Source organism: Columba livia, chromosome 5 (genome assembly GCF_036013475.1).
Source record: "Columba livia isolate bColLiv1 breed racing homer chromosome 5, bColLiv1.pat.W.v2, whole genome shotgun sequence".
Taxonomy (NCBI): Eukaryota; Metazoa; Chordata; class Aves; order Columbiformes; family Columbidae; genus Columba; species Columba livia.
In genome coordinates, this window is record NC_088606.1 from 24780567 (window position 1) to 24803577 (window position 23011).

The 23011-nt window shown below is 43.4% G+C and overlaps 1 protein-coding gene across 12 annotated transcripts in view; it reads right to left on the reverse strand.

The window, feature by feature from the left end:
• Positions 1–23011, reverse strand: part of ESRRB (estrogen related receptor beta) — a 143756-nt gene that overhangs the window by 39386 nt on the left and 81359 nt on the right. For all 12 annotated transcript variants that reach the window (XM_065063840.1, XM_065063837.1, XM_065063832.1 and 9 more), the window contains one exon: positions 3577–3986. In XM_065063840.1, the coding sequence (XP_064919912.1) occupies positions 3577–3973 (397 nt within the window). In that variant the 5' untranslated portion in view covers positions 3974–3986. The remainder of the gene's footprint in view (positions 1–3576; positions 3987–23011) is intronic.

Genomic DNA, 23011 nt, shown 5'->3' on the forward strand with positions numbered 1-23011 from the left:
TTCAGAACTTCTGACTCTGCCTCAAAGCATGGGAAGTCCAGCTCTGGGATTCAAAACAGCACGTTCAGAGAGAAAACTCTGTAGCCCAGTGGTGTGTGCTGTCATTTCATCTGAGGTTTCCACCTTTCCATCTCAAGCATTGCCAGTGCTGCAAAGTGGAAATGACACACAGGTTTCCAGGCCTTGATCCTTCTCTTAGGCCATGTAACACAATATGAGAGAGGTCACAGGTGTGACCTCCCCCATAATCTGTGGGACAGGTTAGGATGTGTTGTGTGTATCTGGCTTAGTTCAGCAAAACCAACCACTCCAGTTCAGCCTGAAATGAATCAATGGTTTGGATTTTCCTGACTTCTTTTTTTCTCCTATCATCGAAATTTTCCCTGGGAAAATCTGACCTGGCAAAAATTCTGATTTCCTTTGAAAAAATCCTACTGATAGAAAACTCCCAAATAGCTATAGTAGTGACCTCAGAGATAACCAGCCATGTCCATGCTGGATTTCAGTTTATCTTCTCCCCATCACTTGAAAAGCAAGAGCTCTCGTGCTGTCCAGGGCAGCCCGGCCTCACCTGGCTAAGGGGGAAAGTGACTTGCGGAGCTGCCAGGCTCAAAGAAGATTCACAGCTTGGATGCCTGTTCTTCTCACTGCTGTGGCAGCAGCAGGTGGAGTGGAGAGGCTATTACAAAATCTTCCTACCCTAACACATGCAGGTTTTACATGAGTTAATGCAGTTACAAAAACAATAGGCAGACAGGGGTCATTTGTAGCAGGAGAGGGAGGTAGTTGGAGAGGGAACTTAGCATGAAGCTCTGCTTCATAATCAGGGTTATCTAGAAAGGGCTGCAGGAATGTAATCATCCAGGACAGATTTAGAGCCATTTTATAGCAGCATGCACACCTATTACTTAATAAAGTTACCAAAGGTAGGGCCACCAGATTAAGTACTCTCATAACAGTCCCTATTTTTTCATCTTTCAATACGCAAGCAGAGAGAAGTGAAGTGGCTGGTGCAAGACCACAAAAATCTGATGATGAATTTATCTACTGCATCTCCTGAGTACCTGGAAAATCCTGGGGTCATAGCTCCATCTTTGTGAGTAAACCATTGAGACAACACCATTCCCAGGTACCAGAATCATGGCAAGTCTTTTGATACTAGCAGGGAATGTGATTGTATAACATACACATCTGCATGCTTTCTGCACACTCTTTATCCATGTTAGGCAGCCTGGATGAATGTTTTCCCACTTATTGAGTTATACACTTAACGCATCTACTGAATGTAACAGAGTTGCAGGATGAACGCCTTTTGGAAATGCTTTTGCCACTCACTGTCTCTTTTGCATGATCTTTAGACTCCTTTCCCCTGCAATACCCAGGGCTGTGCTTGGGTATCCCATGCACGCAGCAGAGCCTTGGGAACGATGCATTTTCTTGACTCAACCAAACTCCACAGCCCTATTTGCTGCCCACTCCCTTGGGTTCAGCCCTCAGCTCCATAGCTAAAATTGCTCACCCCTGGGTGGAGCACTCTCAACTCTCCCGCTCTTGGGAATAAAAGCATTTTGGTACCTCAGTTGCCCCCCCAAGCTGATGACAGGGTGAGAGAAATCTCTGCTTACTCTTTTCCCTCATCTGTTACATGTTAACAAGCAATCAAGTAGGGAACCACAGGGAGAATATGGCTGTTCTGGGCAGAGGGGGTTGGAAAGAAGCGCTCTCCTTTCTTGGGATTAAGTCAGCTGACACACCACTCAGGCGGATGCAGGCCATAGTTGCTGCTGTCCTGCATCATTTTCTTTTTATTTTCTCTGAAAATGCTCTAAAAGTTCTTAGGTCTTTTTCTCTCTTTTCACATTAGGCCTCTCTTCTGCTCTGCCAGGGAGATGCTCCAGTATCACTCCCACGAGGGGTTAGTTTTTCAGTCTCTTCCTGTCTAAGGAGCCCCTACAGCTCTGCTTCAGATTACTACCCCGTCCCTCCTTTAACACCTGAATGTTACAAAAAGAAACACTGGGAATGGGTCCAAGTGCTGGAGCAGGGACAGAGTCAGTGCTGACAGTCAGAAGTCCAAGTAAAAGTTCACATTCAATCACAGGAGATTCAGCAATGGCAAATCACAGAAAGCCTGCCAGGGAACAGGCCAGTGCTCTAGAGGCGGTCACGCTTTCCACATAGCATAATAAAAGAGGAAGAGTCAGTGGGGCAATACAGAGTGACTGCTTCCACAGGTGGATAATGTTAAGGACAGACAACTAGAATCTACAAAATTAAGCCAGAAATAGTGAATTCTGCAGAAAACACAGACTAAACTGCACCCTGTACTGCTCTGTGCACTCCATAGTTGAAACATCCTCAGTGACAGAGTGTAATCAGGCCCATTCAATGAACGAAAACAAAATGAGTGCTCCCCCTATATGTGCATTTTTTTTATTTCATGGGAGACAAGGAAGTACTGGTGTGGTGGATTGACCCCGGCCAGCAGACAAGTACACACACAGCTGCTTGCTGGCTGGACACACATGACTGCGTAAACGCAATGCACTTTTCACTGGAAGGTGAATGATCCTGTCTTTTTTCCAGTTAGAGAGCACAGCAAATAAAGGGAGTATCTGTACGTCCAGGCATGTTGCTCACATGGGGTCTGATACTGTAAGTATATCCAAGCATGCACGGTTATTGGAGTTTGGCTGGATGCACCTCCACTTTTGGCTGCACTGCTGTACCTGTATGTGTGCATGTGCAGTGTACCTCTGGCAGTCAGGACACAGCCGCACACCTCATACGTGAACTGTACATGCAGGAGCAATGCACTGCAATTCATCTACACATACATGCACTGAAGTTTCCAAATCACCTGAGGAATTTCTTATCCTCAGTAAGACTGACAAAAACTGGGTATCTCTACCTCCTTCAGTGCCTAATTTTTTTATCATCAAAGAAGTTGCATCCTAATGAAAAGGGCTGGTGGAGCTGGAAAAGGAGGAACACAGGACTGACTGTCACCCAAGTGCCCTGTCGAGCTTTGTGGTGAGGTCTGTATGGAGTCCATGGCCACAAATTAAGACTGGTAGGACAAAGTAAGAACCTCTCCCACTTCTGTAATGCTGGAGCTTTCATCTCAAGGTGCAGACATCTTTAAAGAGATGACTTCTCTAGGCAGGGGCATCCACTCATCAAATGGGCCTTAAAACCAACTTTAAAATATAAAGCATTTCCTTTCCAGGCTTCACGACACCAGCAGCCACATTATCAGGGTATCAGTGCCACTTGCAGAGGCAGGAAGATTCGCTAGGCCAGATGCCCAGATCTAGTAGCCAGCCAGGCTAGGAACTTGGCAAAGGTTCCTACTGCCACAGAGCCTAACTTCATGTTCAGGTTGACTTGGAAGGACCAGAGCTGGGCAGGAGAAGAGAGGCGGCATACAAAAGAATGGAGGGTTAGGTGCATTACACCACCCTCCTTTGCCCCCTTTTACATAACATGGCAACACTGCCATCTCAGTAATGTCTAGGCCATCTCCCTTTTTTGCTATGGCGTGAATATCTCAGTTTCCCTCCCTTCCCACCATACCTTGAATAGTCCTCTTGAAGAAGGCTTTGCACGCCTCACAGGACGCCACGCCGTAGTGGTACCCAGAAGCAATGTCCCCGCACACCAGGCACAGCCGCTTGGGGATTGCATTGAGCATGTACTCGCACTTGGTGGGCGAATCCTCCATGATGGCGCTGGCGCAGTCTTCGTAACGCTTACGGCAGGACCCGTTGCCAATCCCTGTGCCATTGAACATGGGTGGCGAGTCTAGGCCATTGGGGTGGCCACCCATGGCGATGCCGTAGCCACCACTAGCGTCGGAGGAGCCACTCGGGCTGTGGTGGCTGATGGCATCGATGCCAGAAGATGGGCTGGAGGGCTCGGTCTTGATGAAGGACCCACAGCTGGAGGAGAGGTGCCGCTCCTCCGTGGCCATTCTGCCGAGCAGCCTGCAGGGAGAGAGCAAAGGCACTCAGCGGCCTCCTGGCCAAATCCAGCTCCAGGTTGGTCAAATGACAGCCCTCCTTTTCCCACCTCAGTCTAACTCCAGTTGGCTTAGGCAGTTCACCCCCCTCCACCCCCCCAGGTACTTCTCCTTCAGGAATATCAGTACAACTCACTAAGAACAGCCTGCCTACTCCCTACAAACTCACACCAGAATAAAGGCTATTTGTGTAGATGACCATTTCAGGCTCTTCAGAGGCTGCAGTGCTGGGAAGGGGCATCAGTGCTGATGAGGCACAATCTACCTAGAGCACAATCTAACCCTGGGACAGCAGAAGAAATGAGTCTGCCTGGCAGACCAGGTAAAAAAGATGTTTAGTTAGTTCAGGATGTGCTTCCCTGGTTCTAACTAAAAAGTTCACTAGCAGACCCTGCAGGAAGGGCTTACTCAGACTGGATTTTCATTTGTAATACAGAAGTCTTTGATTAATTTTCATTTGATTCATTTTCATGCATCCCCACTTCACTATCACCACAAAAAAGGGGAGCTTAGAAACTGAAGGGAAATAATCTGATCAAAAGTTTCCTCCAGCTTATCTCAGTCTTTCTTCAATTTACTACTATAAGACTTTTGCACGGAGATACTTCTCTCAAATTCCCACTTCTCAGAGAGAGGTTTATGCTCTTAAGTATATGGAAAGGACTGCTTCTTTTCCAAATTTACAAGCTCTTCTTATTTGTTGTAGTTACAGACAGTCTTATTCCTATATAAATGTTCAGTCTTTTTTTAGAGCACTGCTGATTTTTATTATATCTTATGGCAATGAGTTCCAGGGATTACTTGTGCACTGTATGAACAAACAAAAAATCTCACTTCTATTTGCCCATACTGTAAAAGCAGCCTTTCAGGCTCCCTGAACATGTCCTGACTCTCCTTCTCAAGAAATGTGCTTTCGCCATGTTCTCCTCATTCAGCTCTTCATTATCTACATAATTGTTCGTCACACAGAAGTTTTTGCAGACCTCTTATCTGCTTCATCATCCATCTCTGAACTTCCTCTAGTCTTGCTATTTCTGTTCAGTCTAGAACAGAGTTCAATGAGCCAGCTCCTCAGTAGCATGAAACTGGCACAGCTCCATCATTTCTCCAGCTGAAGGTCTGGACACTAGTCAAGACAAAGGCACGTCATCAATTACCTACTGATGTTATCATATTTTCAATGTTATTTTCAGCCTATCTACTATATAACTCCTTACACTGTTTGCTTTTTTCTCTTTAAATTAAAATCTAAATTGTTACACTTTCTTCAACAGAGAATATCAGCAAGTTACTTACTGCAATCCTCAGATCTTTTCCTGAGTTGCCATAGTTAATTTAGAATCCATTAAGGTCTATGAAAAATCAAATTAATGCCTTCTGGTGTGCAGTGTTTTGCAATAGTCAACAGTGGTGTCCATGCACCCAGCTTTCTTAGGATCCTTTGGAGTTCTTCAGTCTTCCTTGATAATTTGATGTCATCCATAGACTCTCATTGTTCATCCACTTGCCAGATCGTTAACACATGGATGAAACACCACAACACTGATCTTTGTGGGTGATTCGTGTTAACGTTTATCATGCTGAAAACTGACTTCTCTTTCTTTTCTGCATAGGATATGTCTAGCCTTTTCTGTCTCAGACACTTTTTAATTGATAATAGTATTAACCTGACAGGTTAAATTTTCCCTTCAGCAAGATAATTTGTCAAAGGCTCTTAAGAAAACCTAAATATATGCATTTTCCTGATGATACGTCCAAAGAATTCTGACAGACTGGGGATGCTTGACTACTTGGAAGTTTTGCTGGTTTAAAGTTACCATACCATGGTCATGTGGGTAATTTCTATTTCTATTTCAGTTTCAGCCTATTTACCTGGTATTTGTGGCAACTCCTTCTGCCAAACAGTCAAACCTGTCAGGGGACAGGACAAAACATTCTGTGATACCACAAGGCTGGAGTGCACATGCATGTATATCACATCTGTGTGTTTGTTAATATGAATGTACATGTTTGTGATGCAGCAACTTCACAGTATTGCATCCTTATGGTCTCATTTGACCCGAGTACCTCCTAATTTTCCCTTCTCTGTTTCATCCTCAATGTTTGACCTCATCTGCTATCTCTGGGATCGATCTGCCAAGTTTGTTATTTGGCAAGACTGTTGACCTTGAGAGTATGGGCAGGCATCTCACGTTCCTCGGCTGCTTTGCCTGGTGTTACCTGAGAGGAATCCAGAGTTTGGTCCCTCTCAGAGACAGCATGATGAGTTGATGAATGCTCATGCTTTGCCCAGGGGGTCACAGTGGACTAGAGGCCATGGAGCTGTTACAGGAAGAATTGCTGCAGGTGCATTCATCTTTAATCCCACAGGGCACCTAGACAGTTTGTAGATCTCCTGGTGTAGTGCCAGCTGCCTGCGTGGAGGAAGGTGAAGCTTTGCTAGCTGAGACCAGATCTCAGCATCTCACAGCAAAGCTGGAAGTTGCTGTCCTGGCCAGACTCTGGAGCCTTTCCGTACCTGAGAACTGTTTGTAGTAAGAATTTGAAGATCATTTGGCACTACAACATGAGATTAGGGTCAAAATGGAAAGCAAAGCCACCAAAAACACTGTTCTGCACTGAAGAACTACACAGTAACAGGAGTTAGAGTTGTAATGTTAGTGGCAGACAGAGGACAACACTATGAAAAGACATGACAAGGAGGTGACCTGTATTGTCAGATTCAGTCAGTGGAATTCAAACGCCAGCTTCTGTCTCTTAAAAGCCAAAAATTAACAGAGGACCTCAAGAGGACCCACTGAGGGACTTCCCTCCACTGAAAAAAAATTTTAAAAAGAGGGGAGATAGTCTTCTCCTAGGACCAACTTACTTCTCAACTCACAACCTGAATTAAGGAGCCGTCATCCCCAAGGCAGGCAAACAGTGACTAATGGCGAATTAAGGATGGAAACAAACCCCTACATCCCTACAGCTGAGGATGCTCCTGTTCCCTTCCGGGAGACAGTAATACATCGTGAGCTCTGGTTAGGTTGTGAACATATGCTTTAGAGGCAAAAGTCCTTAACATCAGGACAGACCAAAGACCATAGCTCAGGTGACTACAGCCATTCCAGAACTTGTGTTTTTCTTTTCTGGTCTCTGAACAACTTGCATGGTTGATTATTGCTGGGCAGCACACACTGAGTTAAGCCTCACCAGCGCTGGCTTTCTGCAGGTCTCATGGAGATCTCATGGTGACTTTTAAACAGACTCAGAGTGTCCCCTGGCAATGAAATACAACAACTTGAACTTCAAGAAGAATAGCTAAATGTTTTTCGCAAAGAGTTGAAAGTGATGAACAGCCATTTTGCTCAGCTCTAGTTACCTTAATAGGAATGTAAAAGGAGAGAGACTTGATCCAACTCTCCTCCGTGCTGGCACAGGAAACTCCGTTACTATTTCTGTGCCCAAGTAACAGGCTTAGAGGTTCTAAACATTTCGTTCTTTTCACCTTTCCTCATCATAGGTCATTCTCTCTAATCCCTTTAGCATCTTTGTGGCCCTTCTCTGGATTTGTTCCAACTTGCCTGGGTCTCTCTTGTAGCAAGGTTTCCCAAATTGCACAGAGTGATACCACAGCACTACAGGAGAGAGTCACTCTGAAAAAGCACACAGCCGGGCAAGCATATGGACCAACAGAGCAGTAGTTTTACCAGACATCAGGCTGCACATCAGCTCATATATTTGATAGCTACTGTCTCACTGGGATCTCTCTGAACATAAGCTGCTTTTGCCACCATGCTCTGCACAACATGAAATTAGGAGGTTCTCCTTGTTCCAAAGTAGATTCAATATCATCTTTAAACCACAAGCTGCTAATTGCCACATTGTTTACCAAAGGTTGTTAATAATGCTTATTTTTTCAGCCTGGCTCCTCTTTTTTCCTACTCATTTTTTTTTTGTTTGTTTGTTACTGTCTTTCAGTTGTGTCAGCTGTAAATGTGAGAACTGTTCCTTTTACATTTTGCTCCAGATCACTAACAAATGTTTAAAACCAAAACACTGCCCTGTTGGACACCACCTCTGAAGAAGGATAAAGACTGTCTCTAACCCTCTGTTTACACTCTGTCAGCTAATCCATGATTCCTTTCACAGGATTTGTATCAAAACCAATTTGATCTAATTTCCCTAATAAGATCTTGCACAGCTTTGTGTCAAAAGCCCATGCATGGTCCAGAGACAGTCTATCCACTGCATTCCTTTTTCCCCACTAATTACCTAACTGTATCAAGAAAGGTTATTGTCTGCTGTACTCCTGTTTCATAAACCCACTACTGTTTATCACTAGCAATGTTGTTAGCCTTTACATGCCTATGACTGCCCTCAAACAAGCGTGCCCCGATCTCAGTGATTCTGGACGTGAATATGCAGGTTTAGACCAAGCTGAGATTGCACTTCAGGTTTTCGTCCATCAGTGTTATCTCCCTTGGGCAGTGACGTTGGGTTAGTGTTACAAGTTCCTCCAATTCTTCTCTAGCCTTTCATCTTTAGCTGTTTCTTTGTAATGGCTAGACTACTTCCGAGTTTAATGGCTCTCTTGACAACAACAGCAATAATAAGAGAGGGGAAGACTGCTAGATGGACAGGACGAGAAAGGGACAAAAGATTAGTGTTATAAAATCAAGGCAGTAAATATTGCCTCCATTTATTTTTTTTTTTTTAACTTGCAGGATTGCAAGTTTAGGATCCATGCAGATAAGGTTATTTTACTGCATAGCATTTGAGGTTATTTTTGCCAGAAATAATAATTTGAAGCTATGTTCACCTCTTTACCTCCCTTCTGGATATGAAAATTACAGGAATTCAGACTTCACCTTACTCAAGAGGAAACACACCTGCTTAACAAGACAGCCAGAATAATATCTGACTTTGTAATAGAAGGTAACTTTCGTCCATCAGAAGAATTCTCTATCGGCTAAAGGCATCCATAATTCTGTAACTTAATCCTATCTGAGTGCTGAGGCAAACCCAAGTATTTGACCCTGTACCTTCTCCATGCAGCACTCCCTATTTCAAACTGGATCAAGGGAAGTTGAGAGGAAACACTGCTGAGCTTCTCTAGTGGCTGATCCTCATTACGTGACCTTCAATAGGAAAGGGCAGGACAGCTCATCACTATACTTCAGTTTCCTGGAGGAAGGTGGGGAACTGACATCAGAAGTTCTGCCATGGAGGCCACTCTGTTCACCAGTATTTTCTGATAAAATCACAGACTCACCAACCCCAATATGTTGGAGATTTCCAACAGCAAGACTGATGTCCATAAAATGAATGCTGAAATATAGCTGTAGGACTAATGTTGACTGGGGGAAGTGGGGAGCAAGAGTACACTCAGGCCCTCCTCAAGCAAAACCTCTATTCTGGGCACAAGAAAAAATGTAAAAGGTCAGAAATAGGTTTTTCTGAGTGGTTCTTACAGCTAGATGTAGACTCCAGACAGAAAGAAATCTCAATTTTTTTTGAAGTCCTCTAAGATCTACCATAAAACTGAAAACCCCTGCAGGTGAGATGCCTGTAGAGCTTGTAACTTCCAGGTGCATTATAGCTGTGCTTGTGGAATGGCGTTTTAGTCCTGAAGATCATGAATAGGAAGTACTTGCAGTAGATTCAAGCTTTACTAACAAAACCTGAGAAGACTGCCACTATAAAATTGCTCATTTCAGGCCTCAGCTTGTGACATCAGCACACACTGTTTGCACTGACATTTTTAAGACACCTGTGAAAGACCAAAGTAGCTTTAATCTGCAGAAACACCAACGATTTAAACAGAGATAAAACATTCAATGTCTTCTCCAGTACGGGCCTATTTTTGCTATCGGTATTTGTTAGCCCAGATGACATAAACATGCGCTGCATGTGTAAATCAGATGTGCATTTCATGCCATTATACCACTTGGGCAACACAGACTTTGTGTCCTTTGTGGACCACGTGAGAGAGCTTTGCAACCCACAGTTGCTGACAAACAATATAGACCAGCTTCTCAAACACTGGCTGCAACTCCTGTACCAAGCCAAATTTTGTCACGTGGTTTGTTTAGATACAGGAGACAGAAATAAATAATGCTTTCCCAGTGGCAGGCTAGACGTGACAGCTGCAATAACAGCCAGTATAATTTTAGGTCACATATGCAAAGAGTTAATGCCATGGAGCTGAGCTGCTGACACCTGTTGGGTGACCTGCTCTTACCATGGAGAGCACACATGAGCTCCCATGCCCACCGCTCTGCTTCTAGGATGCCCACCATGGTGCTGGGGAGGCAAGGGGTCAGCACACCCACTGTTTGCTCCTGCTCTTCTACTCAACGTGGACTTCAAATGAGAGCAACATCATCTAGAGACTCCTCATCTTTACTGACAGCTCTTCTCCACACAACAGTCCAAGAATAATGGGACCTGCCAATATGCCACTTTACTCTGGTATTGTGGATAACTCAGCCATACCAGCCACAGGCCAGGAAGCTGTCCTGGGCTCATTCTATTGTATAGGAACACATAGTGTTCCCAGGGCAAACTTCATTTCTCTCAGTAGGTAAGCAAGAGCTTAGCTAGGACATTGGTGATAGGCATGATCATAAACATAAATCACCAAATTACCAGTGCACAGGCTTTAGGGGTTTTTTGTTTAAATCACAGAATTTTGCAGTGCTATAAACAACAAGAGTGTCAGAACCTCAGATCAATCTAGGTATTCTTCTGTGGAGTGCAGATATGATTTCTAAGACTTCTGTCATGTTTGCTAGTGGCATCTCCCTTTGGTTTGCATGGGTTATGCTTTTATTCCGTAGAATAGGGCAAGCCCTAGAAAGCTTGTTTGGAAGACACTTACCTGCAATATGCCCACACAAATACTACATACTTGTCTTTAGAACAAACATAAACTTAGCAAAAGACTGATGAGCTTGCTCTCTTATTTGGAGTGGAAAGCAATGTGTGACTTCTACTTCACAGCATGAATACCAACCTGTAGTTCACAAACCTGGACTAGCAGGTTGTAATAATGTCCAACTGTCAGCACTTTATTCTTAAAGAGCTACACCATCCTAATTCCAATTACAATATTTTCCTGTTGTTTTTGGCTTTGCTGGGCATCTGGACCTGGCTTATTTTGTAAAAATGCATCACACTTGGCTTGCCTTTCACCCTTTCTCTGAAGAGAGGTATAGATTTTTTTTTTTTTATGTTTTATAATTTGACAGTGGGTCAGGTGAAGAACTTTTGAGTCAGGAGGCTGAAGAAGCTAAAAAGGAAATATGTAAGGAAGCCAGCAAAGTCCCATAGCTTCCCAGCTGCAAGAGCCTATCTAGAGAACTGTCTCCAGGTGTCAGTTCCCCTGGTATTCCTGAAGGCAAGTGGGTTGTATGAGACCTATTGAAGTATGTCACTGGATGAAACCAGTTCTGCCGTATAGACTGGACAAGCACATTCCTTGCACAGCAGGGGAGATGGAGGCTCAAGCTGGGCTCTTCTGCAAGCTAAGGAGAAGGAGACAGCAAGTGCTCATATTCTGGCTCTTACACAAACCGTATTCACTTGTCTAATGCCCAGGAGACATTTTATCCCTTTGACCCATTGCATAACCAGAGCCCTGTCACATATTGGTAGATCTTCTCTAGCCCATGTTAGCTCACGCTGATGAAAGCTGCCGCAGCAAACTGTCTGGCGGCTGCTTAATAAATAAAAAAGGCTTCTCATGGGCAGAAGACATTATGGATTTCCTACTAGCTTTCATCTCTCTCTTCATTCTTGTAATTTCTCTTCACCCTTAGGACAACACTCTTGTTAGTAAATGGTAAGAGGTATTACACAGACAAAGTGACAATTAATCTGGAGGTGTGACATATCAGTTCACTCTCTTATTAACACATCGCCTTCTGAAGGTACCTTGCCCTCTGGTATACTAATTGCACTCCCTCCAAAGTGAATTGCTTTAGCACTTGAGCTAATGCTTCCTGCTTATACTTACTGTTGATACCACAGCAAAACAAGGACCAGGATTAACTTGCTGTTCACTATTTATCCAAATTCTACCACCATCCTTTTTCCCCCCATGCCATCATTCTGTTTTTCACACTTCCAGGCTGTGTGTACCTTCTTCTCCCACTATTTCTACATCTGGAACACTGCTCACACTAGTTCAACAATTTTGCCTGCATACAGCAAAGCTGCAACACAATCCCTGTTGAAATGCTCAACTAGACCTTCATTTCTTCTTGAATGTCTTTATGCTCTATCTAGGGCACTTATAATCTATATCTCTCTCTTAGTACCTTCAGTGTCCTTCAGATACTTGTGAATGAGATCCACACAACAACATATTCAGTAAAGCACACTTCAAACACTCGTACGTCAGAATTTTGCTTCCACCTTTTCAGCTAGGCAAGGAAAGGAAAACCTCAAGCACTGCCATTCACATCAGATATAATTTTGCATCCCAGCCTGATCCCTTGTCTCATCTCGCAAAGACCTTTTATTTCCCTCAGTACCCTTCTTAGCGTTTCTGAGAGGAAATTGCCGCCAATGCAAATTCTTCAGGCTGTACTTCCTTGCATTTCAAGATATCCATTGAAAGCACCCCTCCCTTCATCCTTGCCCACAATTCATGATGAACGATGGCAGGGAAAAAGCGAGACCCAAAGATATTGCTTAATTCCTATGAGTGTTAGGGGAAGGAGTTAGGATAGGAGATATCTACAAAGCAAGGACATCATCCTAGAAACAAATGTGAGAAGAGACTTAAGAATTAACATTTCTTTATGGATATTAGTTTATTGAAAGAGGACCCTAGGTTTATTCAGACCAAAATTTGAACTTGTGTGTTCTCCACTCTGGATGCTTTTAGGAATTCTTTGATTTTGACATGTTTGGTTTCTTTTTTTTGATGGTTTCTGTTTCTTACACTTCAAAACTTACAGTTGCAGTGGGAGTCTGCCTCTTTCTCTCACCCTTGCCAAGACAATCCAGACACAATAGATGGGCGTTGCCTAGTTCCACCTGTAGCTCTTGGAGAAATCTATAATTAAGTGCCTCATCACTAGAAATATTACGCGAAACCAGACAGATCCTGACAAACTGACTGAAATTAGTTCCACATAAATTACAGCGTGGAAAATAACAATGGGCAATTAGTTCTTTTCAGTTTGAAATCTTTTTTATCCCTGACTCTCCAGAAAGCATTTCTAAGATGATATAGTATCAAAGCAACATAACAGCACGAGAGAAAACACTAGATCTGACATAGAAGAGATGTCCCAGAAACACGGGAAAAACGTGGAAGTGGGAATGAGTTGTGCTCTTGGTGGGGATGAAGGCACAAGAGAACTGCATGGGGTCTGGGACAGACAAGAAGCCTGTGCTACACCGTGAGGCTGAGATACAGCCCTGGAGCAAGCAGAGAAAAGGAGTACGTGACAGGCGTACCTGTAGACAAGGCTCCTCTTAAGCACCATAGGTTTGAGGACAATAGGTGATACATAGAAACACCCTGTTTCCTTCTGCACACCTTAGACTGCTGTAATATACAGGATTATCTTTAGCTACCTATTTAAGATAACCTCAGGGTTCAGATTTGCTGAGTCTTTAAAACCTCACCTTCTGTAGGTATTTAGCAGATCTCTTACCACACACTGCATATATTAAGTAGCCAGTTGTAGCTGACCCAAATTCCAGCTTCAAACTCTTATGACTCGTTCTAAATCCACTTCATTCATCCAGCTTCCAGACTGTTTGTCCCCATTTCCTTTGACCAACAAAGCAGCTTCCAGTCCACTCAAGCTCAGTCCTATCCAAGACCCCACAGTGTCCTGCTTTCTCTCTTGCCTGAACCAATACATGAGGAGAAGACCAGGAACAACAAACCACTCTTTGGTTGAAAACTTTAACAGAACGAGTACATCATTTTCCCCAACACTTTGTGTAACTTGCACATTCATTTATCTAGAAAAGCCAACAAACAAACAAACAAACCAACAAAAAACACCCTAAACAAATTCTAAAACAAAATACTTTTAAATTTCCTCAATTTTCCTTCCAAATTGGCATAAATGTTTGAAAATTTAACTAAACGTGATTACCAAAAAAAACTCCTTCAAAAATATTCCTTTCTGTCATGGTGAACAGATTATCTCCTCATCCCAGGAAGTTTTCACTTTTCCCTGTTATTATTTTAGGGCATGAAATAAAAACAAACAAACAAACAAACAAACAAACAAAACAACAAGCTTGCAAGATCTGCAACCTCAGTTTCACTCCCTGTTCCCCATTTCAGCGTCCTTACTGACAGACAAGCAGAAGCCAACAGAGAGACACAGCAAAGCAGAGTGACAGGCAGTCAGGCAACAACAAAGAAGCTATACAACTGCTTCTATACTTTTGTATAGCACCTTTCTCAGATAGGCTTAAATTTTATATAACTTTATTCTGTAGGATATCTATGTATAGCAGGTATGCATACACATAATACATTTATTGTGCAATACATACAAACTCCTTCCTCACACACACCCTCCCAAATCTCTCCTTTTCTCATTATATGTATGCACCTCGATACCATTCCAGCAGCTTCACTACAGAAGCCAAACCATGACTTCATATTTCCAGATCATCACCATGAGTGTTCAGACCTTTATAGCAAATGTAATCCACTAACGCAAAAACAAACAATCAAAAAAATACTGCCTAATCAAGTTACATCATTGGCAGTCTGCACGTTCAGTCACAGCCCGGTGTTCAGCGAAGCAATGAGAAGAAGACCTCATATGATTTTGCATACGTCTGCTCTCTGTCTGATCTCGTATTTAAGAACTGTTTGTTCTCTGTCCAGAGGTCTGGGACCCTTCACAGACGCTACTAGGAAGGGTCAAAGAAGAGACCCAAAAAGAAGCAAGTTTCAGCAACCACTGGTCCAGTGTGACCCAGCCCAGCCCACCCTGCCGGCATGTCCTCCTGACTGTGTTGTTCCCTTTGCCCTTGGAATGCTATCACTTATTATCACGCTGACTTCTCCAGATGGGGCATTTTGGCTATTGATCTGATAAATAAACAGCCTGCTCGCTCGATCAAAATGTTATTTTGCATTTCAATTACTGTTCACTAATGCAACCTTCATCTCGCCAAGAGCGCTGCTGGCAATGACACTCGACCTGGCACAGGCGTTTGCAAGCAAATTCTGCAGCGCCTGCTGCAAGCACCTAACGGGATTACCAGCCTCCATTAGATGCATAGAAAGAGGAGATGGACAGACAGGACTGGGCCGAAGGGGAACAGACATGTGCAGAACAGAAGGTGTGAGCAACATGGAAAAGGGGTAGGGATAGGCAGAAGCACAAATCCATTTACAATGCAGCTTTGCCAAATATTTTGACAGTGGGAGGTCTTGGAAACTAAAGACATTCACTCCAGTGGACAACCCCGCCAGCTCACAGCAGACATACTGAGCTCACTGTGTATGAGCCATGCAAGAGTTCAGAGCAATGGGAAATGGGAATCAATGTCTGGTAACAAGCCAGCAATGAGCACTCCAAACCCATCAGGGCAAACAGGGTCATTTCTAACGCAAGTTCAGCAGCCTAGCTCCACCAGGGTTCAGTAGGCTCTAGAGCTGGATGCAGGGTGTTGTGTGTAAACCTGCAGGGAGGTTTACCTTCTTAGTCCTTGCTCGATTCTTCAGTATAGCAGGAAATTCAACTGCCTTTGGAGAATCTGGTGATGGTACAGCAAGAAAGGGGCATCCAGAGGGATTGGTAAGAGGTGGATCTTTGGCAGATGTTGGTCTCTACCAATTCAGCACTCTGCTTACATCAGGAAATCCTTTGCAAAATCACCAAACTGGTTTCACTCAAACTCTGTCTACAATGGGGAACATAGCACAAATAGCAAGTCCGTGAGTGGCCACGAGCATGAGATCAGGTGTGACTATACGGTTATGAGACAGCTTCTAGTCCCGAGTTCTTCTGGTCACATGATGTACTTCACCAGGTGGCTGGCTTTGCACCAGACTCCTACTGCATGATGCAGAATGCACCCTGGCCCCTTTTCCTTTTCCTACCTAAATGCCTAATTGAAACGTAACATGTATCACAAAACGACACAACTATTTACCAACAGATGCAAATGGTGGTCAGTGCTTTCACCACCTCCTGTATAGTGTGTCTGAGTGAGGGTGTTGGATTTGGTTACCAAGTGACAAGGTAATATAAATAGTCAAGTCAATAGTCCTTATTTCAGTCTCCAGAGATCTTTCGGCAAAAATCTTTTGACAGACCTGGACAAATTTCTCCCATTTCATTACCAGACAGCATCCAGACTGAAACTGCCAGTCATTCATGAGTTAAAAATAAACAACCCCATATAACACCCCGACATTATATAAATGAAATGCTAAGTATAACACACTGAATGAGATCAATGTGATGCATAAAGACAGGATCTATAACTTCACACACTCACACTTCATCTGTGTGCCCAGCTTCCCAGTTTCCTCTGCCCTTGGCAAACTGAGCCTGTGTCCCACACCCATCTCCCTCTGGCCAGGTCTATGCTGGAGACCTTGCTCTCCCAGTTCTGTCACTGTGCTCGTCCTTTCTTTGAGCCCGCTCTTGGGGCAGAGTTTCTGGGAACCACTGTACACCTACATCACATCTCCCCAGCCACTAGGTATCCGTGCCCCAAATGCACTCTAAGGACCCTTATACATGTTAGGACTCCTAGCCACTGGCTCTGTGCTTATGACATGGGACAGCAAAGTGTAGTGCACCGAGCCCTTAAAATGCTGCCAAAATGTCTCAAAGTCTAACTCCAGCCTCAACACTGATCTCATGGACTTCAGTAAGTCAGCGCAGCTCTCCAAGACACTGCTTCCCCAACTGAAAAACAGGGATATGGTCCTAAATGACCTACGGCACAGGAACACTGTGAAGGTTAATCAGCAACTACGATCGAAAGAATGGAGTGTGCAGGTGAATGTGCTAAACAGAACGACGGACAGATAAGTCCTGTGCTCACACGATGGCCTCACCTCCAGATTATCAGCAGAATTCAAACGTCTTTTTTCAGCAGTGCAGCTCAGAAATTTGCCTTTGTAAGTGGTGTGAGTAGCTGGTGTTCTCCTGCATGCAAGCTAGCCAGAAGAATACACCACTGGCTTCACAAATGTGTCTGTACTACACAGAACCAATTCTGACCTCCTCCTGAATCTGACTGTACCTTAAGCCCAGTCCCGTGTGACCCAGTCTACACAATAACCTTATCTCTAATACTGCCTAATCCTATCTCCATCTCTCTAGGTGCTATTTCACACACCAACTGCCTCCTGACAACATCACCATATAATCAGTTTTTCTGTTCTCCTTCAGGGCTACACTTCACCAGAAGTTTTTAATTTAAAAAAATAACTTTGTTAAAAAATACTATTATTTTTCATTATAGAACTGGGTTAATTTTGGCAATGTTTTGTACTGTAGGATTTCCAAAACAAATCTAAAGAAAATAAGATGTTTAATTTTGCTTTGTTCCTAGCACTTTGTTTAGCCTGTCATGCGTTGCCTCATGTTCTTTATCTGACCAAGTGTGCGCTGTCTCTGGAACATAATGAAACAAAACATCGTAAGTTTCCTCAAAATAAATTCTATTGGAATTTCCACTTAAACTGGTTGCAACCAGATTTGGGATGAAATAGTATTTTGGAACAAAAAATATTCTATGAAACAAGATTATAATTTTCATGCACCTCCCCTCTCTTTATCTTCCACATAGCTGTCTGCTTGTGCTTCACTCCACAGGTCTCTTTTCTCTATTTATATGCATTCAGAAACATGTATGTATGTTCTAATGTACACAGAAACATTTTGACACTTCATGCTATTCTCTTTAGCCAGGTAGTATAGAGAGACAGATACTGATAATTAAATTACACCTAAATCATCTGCAAACCTACATAAGAGTTCTGAAAATTCAGAGTACCATGGAAGCTGTGCCATCAACTCATATGAAATGGTCATCCTGTGTTACTCAATCCTTTTGCATGGCAGGGATTAACCATGTGTCAGGGAGCATCCTGCAGCCAAAAATCAACGCCTCTGTTTTGAAAGCTGAGCGCTGCTGGAGAAACCCAGCTCTGCTTTTCCATCTGATGCCATTTAAGCTTTACCCCATTCCTTCTGCATCAGAATGAAATCACTGCTGGCATGTGATCAGAAGACTTGAAACCCTGGCTCCCTATCAACTTACAAAAATTGACCTGGACATTTTAACCACTTTCACGAGAGCTTGAATGAAACTTCTTTGTCATTCACCCATAGCAAGGACTGCTTCTTCTTAGCACCTCTGTGAGCCACAAAATAATACTTCGTTTTATAGCCTGCTGAGGAAAAATTGTTGGAATTGAGTATAAATATCTTACCTGCTACCTGAACCCTACCCAGCATTTTGCATCTACAGTAGAAATAAATCACAGGTAGTTGGGACAGCATCTTATCTCTTCATTTAAGCCTTGATTCAACTACTACTGGAATTAAATTGTGATTTCTATTGATCTGAACAGGAACTGGACCTCAGGATCTCAACAGTCATCCAAATGTTGAACACTGCAGCTATTCCATGCCTGACACTTGATTTCTGGATACTTGTCTTCTAGTGTTAAACTACTCCTTCTTCAAACACACTTTTCTTTCAAATGTTCCTTGGAAGGAAAGCAAGACAAACAATTCTTTCCCAATAAAGGGCTTTCTCAGAAATCCTCACTTACACTAATAAACACTCCTCCTCCTGCCAGTGACACTGCAGATTGATGGTCCTTCCCAACCATTCCAAGTTAGGGGGTACAGTGAATTCATTCACACATCTCCATCTCCAGGTGACATTCACTGGCCTGAGCATCCCTTGGAAGTCACGTTGCTGCCAGCTGTGACATGTTTGTCAGCCCTGGGCACTTCAGTCCAGAGAGAAAATTCAGCAACAACAGGCTCCCTAAAAAGATCTCTCTAACAGGGATTAATTTATTTCCTTGTATTCATCCTAAGCAGATAAATAGCCCAAGCTCTAGGTAGCTCTGGCATCTATCCTGCTTGAAAAGAGGAGGTAAACACTGTCTATGTTCAAGCAATGTTCTTACTTCCCACATTATTCTTTAAAGAGGATGAACTTCAGAAACTGGAGTTGCCAATGTAAACAGCTACAAGTAGCAAAACCATCCCCCATGGTGCACTAGCCACCTCCCCAGAGAGAATTTCAGTCCATAGGGTTAACAGCAGCTACTTTGTAAAAAAGTCACTGCTCAGCCCAGCTATACCTGAACAGCCTGTTCTGATTTCCTGAGGTACCAGCTGCTGTGCTGCTCACCCCTTGGCATTCACAGCAAATCTGGTGTAAAACAGGCTGGATCAGCAAGGGAGCCACAGAGACCGGACTGCACTGCAGTCCAGTGCTGGGGGAGGCTGTTCCTGACCATGCACAAAGCTGGTGCAAACATGAACATCAATGTTCATTTTCCATTTTTTGGTGCATAATTTAGCTGAGGTGTTTAAGTCCCTGACAAATCTGCAAATGCCTTAAAGTTCCTCTGTCCCTGCAGAACCGCTGGATAGATTTTCAGGCCACCAGTCGTTGAGTTGTTGCCTTTTGAGAAGCTCCTTCCAAATATTAAAAGGAAACTGTCAAATTTGGTACAGCAAAAACCTCACACAACTACAACATGAGATCCCTCCAAAGTGACTCATGGCCTAAAACCCTGCTGGAGGGATATGCAACCAGTCAGACATAGGACATAGTTGTAAATATGAAGCACATGTCCTGCAAATCTACAGTCCAGATTTGATCAGTTTGGAAGACTAAAACAAAGACTGAAGTTGTTTCACCCAGCTTCAACTCTTGAACAGTGGAAAAAAATCACTATTTCGCAAAAGCACTGGCTTGCAAACCAGAGACATTATTCAGGGCTTGCAGACTTCGACCAATCCAGATAAATGAATTTTAGTCACAGCTGGTTAAAAAACAGAAAGAAGGCCCATTTTAAAGAGCCACTCTGCATTACAGCCCCCAACTTCACATTTGCCTGGAGAAGCAGGAGCTGAAGTAGCAGTAGAGAAGAAAGGAGAGTTATGGATTCTGGTGTATCCCATCGGAGCACTGTTTATTCTAATCAATCAACTGAAAAAACAGCAGCTGAGAGTAATTATTAATAATCAAGTAAAATTGGATTATTTCTCTGCACTGCAGTGTTGTCTGGATGGGGAGACTGGTGTAGAAATAAAGTTCATCAGAGCAAGCTATTGAAATAAAATTGCTGACCTCAGCAGTTCATCAAAGAAGGTGGAAAAAGGAGTCTCAACTAAGCATATGGTATACTATCTGCAGAGCATGAGGGCTAACAAAAATAATTATTGGAAGGTGGCTGAGCTTAAGCATTTGAATCAAGTAATATATCCAGTAGTATATCCAAATAGCAGTAGTAAGAGCTACTGCTAAAGCCTTCCATTTCTGAGGTATCTGGTTTTGTGGGTGCTCATTCCTGAAGGTATAGGAAGCTTCCTCTTCCAAAATGCATCACTTGAGAAGAAGGGGCTCAGATTTTCTCTGAATATGTTGAGTCCTCTCTGCAGCTGTGGTCTTGGCTCATTTTATACTCAAGTAACAGAATGGAAACACATATCATAAAGGACCACTATACCGAATATTTCCTAATATAGTCAAGTCAGTAAATTTGATGTTACTCTGCCTTAAAGAACTATAACATGGTGTTGCATTGAGAGGGCCATATTCTCAAACATAAATTCTGAATTGCAACTATAAAACACACACTTTTAATGCAAAAACAATGGCTGGGCCAACTTCATCCATAAACATATACGTGCAACTATATTAGTCACTTGTGTCCATGCATGCCTTGTCTGTGCAGTCACATACGCATCTTGTAAGTACTTTACAAATATGATTTAGGAACCTGCATTTGAAAATATAAGTCAGAAGTGATATTAATGGCTGAACTGGGCCATTCAACAAGGGCAAGTGTAGGATCCTGTACGTGGGGAGGAATAACGCCAGGCACCAATACAGGTTAGGGGTGGACCTGCTGGAAAGCAGCACTGCAGAGAAGGACTTGGGAGTTCTGTTTGACAACAGGTTGACTATGAGTCAACAATGTGCCCTTGTGGCCAAGAAGGCCAATGGTATCCTGAGATGCATTGGGAAAAGTGCGACCAGCAGGTCGAAGGAGGTTCTCCTCCCCTCTACTCTGCCCCGGTGAGGCCGCATCTGGAGTCCTGCGTCCAATTCTGGACCCCCAAGTTTAAGAAGGGCAAGGAATTACTGCAGGGAATTCAGTGGCAGGCTACAAAGATGATTAGGGGCCTAAAGAATCTTTCTTACATAGAGAGACTGAGAGAGCTGGGTCTGTTCAGCCTGGAGAAGAGAAGGGGATCTCATCAATGTTTATAAATATCTCAAGAATGGGTGTCAAGAGGATGAGACCAGACTCCTTTCAGTGGTGCCCAGCGGTAGGATGAGGGGCAAGGGGCACGGACTGAAGCACAGGAGGTTCCATCTGGATATGAGGAGAAACTTCTTTACTTGGAGGGTGCCAGAGCACCAGAACAGGCTGCCCAGACAGGTTGTGGAGTCTCCTTCTCTGGAGACATTCAATACCTGCCTGGACACATTCCTGCGCAATCTGCTCTGGGTGAACCTGCTTTAGCAGGTGGCTTGGACTAGATGATCTCCAGAGGTCTCTTCCAACCCCAACCATTCTGTGAAACCAGACATAAAGCAGTAAAGCTCCCTTGCAGTAAATGGAATTGTACCAATTTACAACATTTAGGCAGCATGTCCTACAACACTAAACTCCTGGCAAGAGGAAATACTAACCCAACTGCAAGGGTAGTACAGTACTGCTACTGTAGAAGGCAGAACTCGGAGTTTTCTGACATTTATGTGTGCAAGACCTCAGCCATAAAACTGAATTAACACAGCAAACATTTTGTGTTTAACAGCTTACTAATTACATTTTCAAATTAAATATTTACTTCTATCTTGAGTATTTCTATAGCACCCAACAGAATCTAAGATGAGTTACTCCCCCATTTACTTTAGCAATTTCTTAAATTAAAAGAATCCTTTATTTAAAAGGGGCTGGGGGAATCTGAAGTTTCTTCCCCCCGCAACTGTTGGATCATACAGAATGCTACACAACCCCCAACACATACCATGCAGGAATCTGGAGATTGAAGGTTAGCTATAAGCAGGCAGTGGACGTACATGCCTACTACACTAAGCCTAATAATCCCCAGGGTCTGCTTTTACATATCACCTGCAGCAAAACACTGCTTTCACCGTCCCACTGCAAACATCAGCCGTGCTGGTCTATTTATTTCGTTCTGACATTTTTTTCTATATCAGGAAGTTAGTGGGAAAGAAGGAGAGACACATTTTAATATCTTACTTTGAGTTGGATCAGTCCTAAAAAGTTTTGATAGTGTGGATCACCTACCAGGACAAAAGCATACTATTACTCCTGCAATGTTAGCATCTGCTTTAGGCACCAGCCCACAGAGCAGGATGAAGGAATGGGAAGGGGAGAAACAGTTCTGGATAAACAGCACCTCAAGTTCTTTCACTCTGTTTGCGTGGGAAGAAACGGTTAAGCCTGCTTTGAGGTTCTCTTTGTTCTCCACAGTTTGTGCAAGGCCAGCAATCAATCAATCTTCTCTCTTTCCTCCTTTTTTTTTTTTTCTTTTCTTTCCCTGGGAACCACTATAGGAATATCATACCCAGGATCTTGTTTAAATCCATGACTCTCCTCTGGCAAGTCAATTCTTCCCATCTTTCCCCCATCCCCCCCCTCCCAAGACACCCCCTCCTCCCCTCCCCAAAAAGGGGCCTTCTGAGCTCGTTTTGCTAATGTATTCTCAAACCAAATTAGGGGCTCTGACTCTCGGTGAAGTTCGTGAGTTAGTTGCCACGATG